General features: G+C 57.3%; 1 protein-coding gene across 3 annotated transcripts in view; it reads left to right on the top strand.

The window, feature by feature from the left end:
- Positions 1–4,805, top strand: part of GLIS1 (GLIS family zinc finger 1) — a 245,769-nt gene extending 240,964 nt beyond the window's left edge. For 2 of the 3 annotated variants that reach the window (XM_040231104.1, XM_040231105.1), the window contains 3 exons: positions 2,500–2,678; positions 3,251–3,418; positions 4,305–4,805. In XM_040231104.1, the coding sequence (XP_040087038.1) occupies positions 2,500–2,678; positions 3,251–3,418; positions 4,305–4,462 (505 nt within the window). In that variant the 3' untranslated portion in view covers positions 4,463–4,805. The remainder of the gene's footprint in view (positions 1–2,499; positions 2,679–3,250; positions 3,419–4,304) is intronic. The other variant, XM_040231106.1, reaches the window with a different exon arrangement.
- The last annotated feature ends 4,711 nt before the right edge of the window (positions 4,806–9,516 follow it).

The raw sequence follows: 9,516 nt of genomic DNA on the forward strand, positions 1-9,516 counted from the left end.
TACTCTTCTCTGTGGAAGTGGTGAGGGTCAAGTGCACATGCCTGATACTGTATGTGTCAGCTGGTACAGGCTCCATGGACACCAACCTCCTGTCCCTCCCTCACCCACCCACCCACCGGCTCAGGCCACCTGCTCACCCACAGCCAGCCCCCAGACATCTCCAACCAAAGACAAGTAAACCACAGAGGCCTTTCCCCACTCGGGCCTGTGCACTCTGCTCCACCTCATTCATCACCTGCCTGCTGCCTGCATAAGTGCCCATCAAGAATTCCTGCAGTGAGAGGCAGAGTGATGACAAGACTGAGACGGGACCCCCAGCCCGCCCGGCCACCCGCGCCTGTGGGAGCGACAGGCAAGCCATCCCCACCAGCCAGGCGCCCAGGCTCCCCTGGGGCTGCCTGAGAGAAGGGCCCTCATGCCTGACACCAGGACCGGGCCCAGCTTGAATGGGTTTCTTTTTTCAGCCCCTGAGAAGAGGCGAGGAAGGGGGAAAAGCCTTCAGCCTCCCTTTCCTGCCAAAGTCAACAAGGAAGGCCACTCGTGGCTCCCTGGCGGTTTGCTGGGACGTTAAATAGCTTGACAGAATTATCTGATTCACTCAAAAATATGCTAAGAGGGCCTGACTTCATGACCAAATTTATTTACCCTGGCTCAGAGAAGACGCCCAATAGGGTGTTGTTTTTTTTTTTTCCTCCCCGGCCATGTACGAGGTATGAAGCCCTCGTCTGCCAGGCCAGTGAGGTTTTTATTAATTTTTATAGGTTCCAATTGAAGCAAAAATATTTGATTTAGGGATCTTTTGCATGACTCAGAAGAGGCGCTCCAGACGATCCTTTTTCCTTTAGAGTTCAGGTAGAGCGGCAGAACCTCAGCCTCCCCATCCACTTCGGGGAGAGTTGTGTTCTGTTTAATTTCACTGGCTGTGAAGGTGGCAAATGTGAATTTATGGCAGGTTTGAGACAGGAAAAACAAACTTTGAAAATGCATGTTTTTTCCCCTTCAGATCTGGTTCTCCTTAAGTCTGCAGTGCTGTTAATCTCTGGATTTTGTAGTTGAGTGATTCAGAAACCCATTTGTTAGTATTTATCAGCTGTTTGCTGTGTGCCAGGTCTGGTGCTGAGCGGGGAGTGACTGAGAAGACCAGGCCTGGCCCTCCCCACGGGGTCTCTCCCAACAGAGGGGATGGACAGGAAATAGGGGAAAAGCTGGAGTGTGGGTGCCACGATGGGGTTGGCATAAGACAGGAGGGTACCACGCAGCAGGCTGGACGGAGGAGGAGCTACCCTCCTGGCCACGCCTGGGCTCAGCCTCAGCCCAGAGAACTGGTTTTGAGGACACCTGGCTTGTACACTGCCCTCCACAGTTTATAGAGCACGGTTGTAGACCCACTTGATGACCCTGTGAGAACAGGCTTAGAAACATTAATGATGGTGATAGTGGCGGTTAACTCCTGGAGCCTGGAAGAGGATCATTTCATTAACTTCAGGAGGCTGGCCTGTACCTCTAGTGTCTCAGATCCTGGCCTGGGGACCAGGGTCCTGATGCGGAAGGCCTCTTCTGCTGTCTTCAGCGCACTCACAGGGGTGTGCATCCCAGACATTGGAATGATGACAACGCAGTGTCGTCACAGGGGCAGTGACAGCAGGAGGCCCATGTTAGAGAGGGCAGATGGGGACCCTGCAGAGCTACAGATGTGAAGACCACCGACTTCTCCCCAGATCTCCTTCCTCCGTTTTGAGAAAGACACTGATCTGTCATGCTTCCTCGAGTCTTAGAGGGTGGGCAGGGTCAGCATGGCTAGCCTGGAGAGGTTGGAGCTGTGACAGTGAGTATATGCGGTATTCTAACATGAACAGTCCAACATAGCCATTAATGCAAAGAAGAAAATAAAGACTCTGAACCTCCACATTCTCCCTCTTTCTGCAATCATTGCACATAAATAGTTCAGAGGCTGTGAGCCTTCAGCCCAGTCCCCCTGACGCCAGGGTCATTGTGGTTCGTGTGAGCAGACCTCAAGGGCTCAGGAAGGTGGCACAAGGAAGGGACCTGGTGTCCAGTGTTGTGCAGCCTGGTTAGACATCCTGCTGGGGCTCAGCTGGGTTCAGGGCTAACAACTGTTAGCCAGTGTGGTCTTATTTCAAAATGTGAGTGTCCTTCAGGCTCTGTAAAAAGGGAGGTGGTGAGTCCTCCATCACAGGATGTATGCAAGTGGAGGAGAGATGGCGAGAGATATAGGCAGAAAATCCCTAAAAGTACACCATGCAAGAGACTAAAGGCCAACTTGGACAACAGGCCGAACTGCTAGTTTTCCTTCCCTTCATCTTGATGATAATGCTGATGATTCGTGGAGTGGCTAAGAAGGTTTCTGACATCATCCCGGTGCTGTGTCTGCATTGCTTTATTTAAATTACCCTCACGAGAACCCACAAGGCCAGCGCTGTGTGTCTGGGACTAACTTGGACAACGTCTATGAACCTTGGCTGTCTCTCTTCTCTCCAGGTTGGGACCTGGCCTCCTCTCGCCCATGGTCAGTCCACTGAAGGGGCTTGGGCCACCCCCGCTGCCACCATCCTCCCAGAGCCATTCTCCGGGGGGCCAGCCCTTTCCCACGCTCCCCAGCAAGCCGCCCTACCCGCCCTTTCAGAGCCCTCCACCCCAGCCTCTGCCCAGCCCTCAAGGTAAGCTCTGGCCGGGATGGAGGGGGCCCTTTCCAGATATACCCAGTGACTCCCACTCGGGCTGCGTGAGAGGAAGGAGCCACTGGCCCACAGGGTGGCAGTCAGGCACCTGGAATGATGGCTGGCACTGAGGGCCACACTGGGAGAAGGTGAGAGACAGGTGACCCTGTTTGCCTCACTGGGGGTCTCTTCTGGGAGCAAATTTGTCATGAGGGGTGGAGAAGAGTTTGTCCCATCCACCGGGCATCAAAGAGAACATCATGGGGAGCAGAGGCTGGGATCGGGATGGCTGGCTCCTTGTGAGAGATGGGGCATCTTAGAAGGGCATGGAGGACCCAGAGTCCCTGCCCTCCAAGCTCTGCTGGCAGGTGCAGCCAGGGGGCAGTGCTTTGTCCAGCTCGCTCCAGCGTATGACCCTGGCACCTCCTCTGGCCTGGGGCTCTCTCCTCCCATTCACACCCACCAGGCCAACCGGCCAGTGTGGGAGGCTGAGCTGCACAGCGGGGACAGCCCCCTCCTCCCTCTCTGGGCCTTTTCCCTCTGAATGCAGCCCCTGCCGCCTCCCCCTACAGGCTACCAGGGCAGCTTCCACTCCATCCAGAATTGCTTCCCCTATGGTGACTGTTACCGGTCAGCCGAGCAGGCAGCCAGTGGGGACGGACTGGCGGGGGAGGCCCATGGTTTCAACCCCCTGCGGCCCAATGGCTATCATGGCCTAAGCGCACCTTTACCTGCCCCAGGTAAGCCTCCCCTGCGTGCCTCCTTTCCATCCCTGTGCTGTGTGCTTTGCGCATGTTGGGATGGAGAACCCAGGGAGAGGGGAGGGCTGCACACAGCCCAGGTGGAATCAGGCCCAGACCACAGGGCCTGCTCGGAGGAAGAGCATCAGCAGTGGGGTACAGAAATTCCCAGATCAGCCTCAGGGCTCAGATCCAGCTGGAAGCTACAAGGACTGGGCAGGATGGGGGGCACTAGCCGAAAGGGAGACTGGTACCCGGCCCCAAGACCCTTTCGGCAGCTGTGGGCGTGCAGCAGGGGGTAGAGGGATGGGCACCAAGGCACAGCTGAGCACCCACAAACCTGTGGGTCATCTGTATGTGAGCCTGTGTGTCCCTGCTCACACACACATGCTCCCAGGTCTGCACATGTCTTCCTCCTGCACATGTTTGTGGGGCAAGTCTGTGTGGGCACGTGTATGCATGTGCGTGTAGGGTCAGCACGGGGGCTTCTGGCAGCGTGAGCCCCCTGTGTGTGTAAGGAACTCCCTGGCACGTGTGCTCCACATGGCGCTTGTGCTGACATTCACACCCTGTCTGTGCACACGTGTCCTCCTCCTGTGATCCCTTCTTTGTGAGTGTGCACACGTGTGTCCATGGTTGTGTATTAGCAAGTTTGGGCCATTTCCTATGAAGGTGCTTGTGTGCAGGTGTGTGGTTGTGTGTTCAAGTACAATATACTCTGTGAGTGGACACGTGTCACACACGTGCACCACAGGCAGGTGTGAACCTGATCAAAGGTGTACTGGGGGTGGGCGGGAGCGGGGGAACATGGACCGGTGTGTTCTGTTTGCTCACACGTGGATTGGTGTGAGTTCTCCAGCCTGGACCCTGTCCCCCACATCCACAGGCTACGAGGCCCTGGCCGAGGCCCCGTGTCCCACCACGCTGCCACCACAGTCATCTGAGGACGTCGTGTCCAGCGGCCCCGAGGACTGCAGCTTCTTCCCTAATGGGGCTTTTGACCACTGCCTGAGTCACATCCCCTCCATCTACACAGACACCTGAATGCTGCCCACACCTGCCCGCCCTCCACCGCCGATGCTCCCCTGCCCACCTGCTGGCTGTTCCCACCTTCGGGGCATCCAGCTGGAGCAGCCAGGCCACTGCTCCCCAGAACGCAGCCGGGTCTGGCCACGAGCGAGCCTCTAAGCCCCAGCCAGGCGCTCAGAGGTGCCCGTCAGGATCCGTGACCTGTGACATCCCTTGACTGTGTCTTTCCTCTTGTCTCCCCAATGGTTTTGAAATCACAGACCTCGTGTATATAAATTGTACAGAACTTATTTTCCACTCCTCTGCCAGTTTTATATTTTTGGTTTTACAAGAAAAGCATTAAAAACTGGAAATGAGACTTGGGGGCTGCTTTGTGATTCAGCCTAGGGGCTGAGACCAGGAGAGTGGTGGAAGAGGGCGTAACGGGGTAGGGTGCGGAGCCCCGCTTGGTCCCTGGCTTCCGTCGGTTGGAACCCTGTCACATGGTCCCGCCACGTGCTGTGGGCCTTACGGACACCAGCACTGGTCCCAGGACATCAATGAAAGGCAAAAGCTCTTGCCTGCTGGCAGGCAAGCAGACCAAGGCTGGGACTGAAATTGGAATTCCAATATGACCCAGACCTTTGCTCTCTGCACTGACTCCTCGGTTGGTGGAAAAACACACTTCACTTCTGAAGCTGGCTTTGGGTAAACAGGCGAGGCCTTCCAGGGACAGAGCCCGGACAGCCTCGGCAGGCAAGGGGCAGAGAAGCAGGGCCCCTGAAGACGGAAGTACAGAGAACCTCCTTTGTACGCAGAGCCCCGCATACCCTGAGTAGCTCCGGAGGATGGGGAGAGGAGGCCAGCTCTGAGCACACCAAGGTTCCCTTCCCACAAGGCTGCCGCCCTCCCCTGCCTGCCTCCCTCCCTCCCACAGCCCGGCCCTGTGCACGTGTCTGAACAGTGTCCTGTGTCTCACCACGTCACCCTGAAGGTCACCTGGTTTAGAAAAACAAAATCCTCAAGGAAAATTTTTGCCTTGTCACTGCTGAAGTGAAGTGAAGCAAAGGAGGTCATGTTTGCTGAGCATCCACTGTGTGCAGGGCTCTCCTCCACCCCACACCACCCGTGCTCTGGGAAACAGCCCTGTGGAGGATCTTTCTACCCCATTTTAGGTGAGAGGAGCAGCTGGGATCTAAACCCAGGTCAAAAGGACGCCATCCTTTCATACTGCATGGTTAGTTTAGGCAAAGCAAGATGCAAAGATCCAGTCAACCTCTTCTTTATTAATAAGAGAGGTAACTAGGATTCAGAGGGGCCAGCCAACCAAGTGGGGCAGAACCCGTGATGCTTGGCCAATCCCGCCCCATAATCTATGGGGGCTTGTGACGGCTGCTCTGCCCCGGCCTGCGTGTGCTTCCTGGGTCAGCTCATTCACACCAGATGGACACTCTGCCTGCCCTTGTCCAGGCCCGACCTATCTCTGGGGCTCCCTTGCCGCTGGCTCCTGGCTGTCTGCACCCCATGAGGAGCCTAGCATGGCAGGGAGGGGGAGGGTGTGCCCCTGAGACCAGTGTCTTCCTGTGAAGGTCAAGGGCCTTCTCACACGGCCCACGTTCTACCCTTCAGTCAAGGGCTGGGTAGTCAAGACCCTTCCGTCTACCCTTCAGTCAGTCCCACTCTTAGGGAAGTCAGGACACTGCACTGTCCTGACTTGTTTGCCTGACAGCCGACTCACAGCCTTGTGTGTCAGCCCTCCATTGAACCCTCCTCAGGTGCCCCAGACTGCAAGGGCCATGTGTTTCCTGCCACAGCCAGACTGATAGTTCCTCCCATTTTACAGATGCAGAGACTGAGGGACGGTGAAGTAAAGCCACTTGTCCTCACAGTAAAGCCAGCAGATGTTGAGCTGGGCTCCAGACCTAGGCCTCAGGCCCCAGAGCACATGCTTTCACCCCTCTGACCCCTCGAAGACTCGGGGTGACCTGGCCCCCACCTCCTCTCCTGGCCTCAGCCTCCCAGAGGGCAGGCCAGTCCAAGCCCCGCACAGGGAGCAATGGGGCCGATGTCACTCATCACATTGGCATGTGTGATGGAGACCCAGGGCTCCTGACTCCCACCCAGGCTCCCCTCACCCCCTCGTCCCATCCCCCACTGGGTTTGTGGAACTAATTAGGTCGTGGCAAAAGGGATGCTCAGGAATCAATACTGCTTGTCATTGTGAGCACTTAATCCACTCCAGATAAGCAGAATTAAACTGTACGATGGGAACATATTTCTATTAATAATGAAAAGGGCCGAGCCGTGAGCGGGAGAACACACAGGGAGCTGGCAGTTGGATCCCATTTAATTTCAGAGAGATGGAGAGAGGGAGAAAAGGAGACAAAGGCAGGAGAAAAAAAGGCAGAGAGAGAACAGGACTGGAGACCAGGCGGGGGCCCAGAGCCGGTTGCCATGGGGCTCTGTAGGTCACAACTTCCGTGAGTGACCCTGAACAGGGATTGCTCCTCTCCCCTGCTGGGGTCTCCTCGGAGCCTCTGATCCTCCTCCTGGCATCATCAGGGGGACCCTCTGTCCTGATGCCCTGAGACCACAGTTTCCCTCCAGTTCTAAGGGTGCACAGCAGCAGGCGCGACCCCAGGGCAGGGCCCGCTGGGAGACTGGACCTGAGCCCCTCCCTGGCCAGGGCTCTCTGCCTCCTTTATTTGGAAAACACCATGATCTGTACCCCTCCTGAGCTCTGCCCCTGTGCCAGGGACTCGGCCTCAGAGGGGCACTGAGGGCGTGGGGATTACTGCCTCTACGAGGAGGCACACCTGCTGCTCACCAACACCCCCAGGAGGACCAGGGTCAGATGGAGGGCGTGGTGCTCCTCACCTGGGGAGCCCCTCTGGGCAGTGGAGCTGAGTTAGCCCAGGGATTCCCCTAAGAAGGACCCAGAGTGCAGACCCACAGGCCTGCAGAGACGGCGACCGCACTGCCCTCCCCGCCCAGCCACGCAGCCCGCCCGGCAGCCCTAGCCTTTGTCCAGGCCACGCTGAGGCCGGCCACCTCCGCGTCACCTGGCCTCTGTCTCCACCAGGGCCCTCTGGCCCCCTTCTCCCTTCCCTGTGTCCTCCCCGCTCCCTTCCCTTGTCTTCCCGTTTCTCCGCAGCGTCCTTCCCCTCCCTCCTCCTCTATTTCTCTCCTTCCTCCCTTTCTCCACTCCTCCAAATTCACTGCCTTTGCTTCTGTTTTTCCTCCAGGTTCTCGTTCCCTCTCTTTAAGCTGTGAGGTCTGACCCCAGATAAGGAGGCTCTCTTCTCCCTCCCTATCCTTCCACGTATGCTTCCTCCTTCCTCACTCCTGTCGGATTCTCTGTGGTCTAGGGGCCCAAGGGGACTTGCCCAAGGTGCAGAAGAGGGCTGAGAAGCAGGCCTAGAGGAGGTTAGTGGGAAGAGGTTTTGGGGAGAGCAGCCAGTTGGGTTTTTCCCCGAGTAATACTTTATGCAGCATTTATATGTGTTTGGAGTGGGTTGGTGGAGGGTGTGGTGTCAACTCTGATCACCCTCTGTCTGAAAGTGGAATCTCCCAGCCCCGTGCGTCAATGTTTGTTTTCTTCTGCAGTGGAAAGCCAGGCCCCAGCCAGGGGTTTCAAGCTTCTCTCACGTTGTATGTCCACTGCCATGCTGTCCACATAGATGCCCCACAGTGCAAGTGATGGGGAGGCCTTCTCTGCCAGTCACTTCAGAGTTTCTGGATCCCTCTGCCTGTGACTCCCCCCACACTCACATTCAGGCCGCTGCCTGTTCCTGGGTCGCTCAATCCCAGGGCAGCCGGCAGGAGGCCCAGAGCCGTGCGAGATGGAGCCCGTTTGGTTGAGTCTTAGGCAGCCAGACCCAGGTGGGCAGGAAGGAGCGCCCATAGTGGGGGTGGTGACCCGGCCCCCTGCTGCTCTGCCGCTGCAGCCCCAGCTGCCCTATTTCCACTGCTGGGACAGGAGCCCATGGCATCGACCTCCTCCTAAATCTGAATTCCACCTGCCAGGTGGGGTGAATGGGTTTCAGGATTTCCCCTTGTGCCCAGGGTCCCCTTGATGGTGGGCCATACCTGGATCTGTCCTCCAGGGACTCCCCCGCCTCTCCTTCCTCTGTTCCTGATGGCCCTTGTGGTCCCCTGTGACCCAGACCCTCAGGGCTGAGAGGGCCCCCTGAGATCCCCAGCTCCACCCCAGCCCCACCTTCACAGATGGAGAAAGGACCAGACAGGCTCCATTTCTGCAACCCTTTTCAGCCTCCATCCACACCCCCTAGTCCAGCCTAATGGGCATGGAGAAAGGGGTCTGCAGGCAAGGGAGTAGTGGGGGTGTGTGCCAGGTTTGTATGGAGACGTTGCCTTCCACCTGCGCCCGTGGAGGAACGAACTGAGGAAGCTCCCACTAGGACTTTCGCCCCCTGAGGGCAGGTCCTGCCCTGTCCTCAGTGCTGACTGCCCAGCTCCTAGGGCAGCGCTGGGCACACAGAGGTGCTCAGCCTATGTTTGTCACATACATCAGTGGAACAGAGAAATGGGAGCGAGGAAACACGGGCCTGTCTGCATAGAACCCTGTACACAGTACACAGTAGGGCCACAGCAAGTACTTGTTAGGTCAACTGCCTGACCAACCCCTCATCTTCAAAATGAGGAGAGGGGCCCAGTGGGGATGTGATGTGTCCAAAGTGACAGAGCAGGTCAGTGGCTGGCAGGGGAGAGCCGCAGCCTCCGGGGTCCAGTCTGAGCCCTGTCCACACACCCTGCTGGAAAATCTGCTGCAGCCCATGCCTTATGGCTCCCATGGAGCTTGTGAGACACAGGCAAGCGCTCAGCAAGGTAGGTGCGACGGCCCCCATTTCCAAAGGAGGGAAGTGAAGGAACGTCCTTTACAGAGGAAGGGACTGAGGCTCAGAGAGGTGGCTCGCCCAAGGCTGCCAAGAGAGTCAGGGCAGGCAGAGCGGGGATCCCAGTGCGGGTGCTGGGGGGTGGCCTGAGGAGCTCTGGCACACGCCCCTCTGCGCCATCCAGAGGGCACCTTTATGCTTTAAAAAGTGTCGATTTATATACTTGCCTGGGTC

Source organism: Oryx dammah, unplaced genomic scaffold, assembly GCF_014754425.2.
Source record: "Oryx dammah isolate SB20612 unplaced genomic scaffold, SCBI_Odam_1.1 HiC_scaffold_28, whole genome shotgun sequence".
Classification (NCBI taxonomy): domain Eukaryota; kingdom Metazoa; phylum Chordata; class Mammalia; order Artiodactyla; family Bovidae; genus Oryx; species Oryx dammah.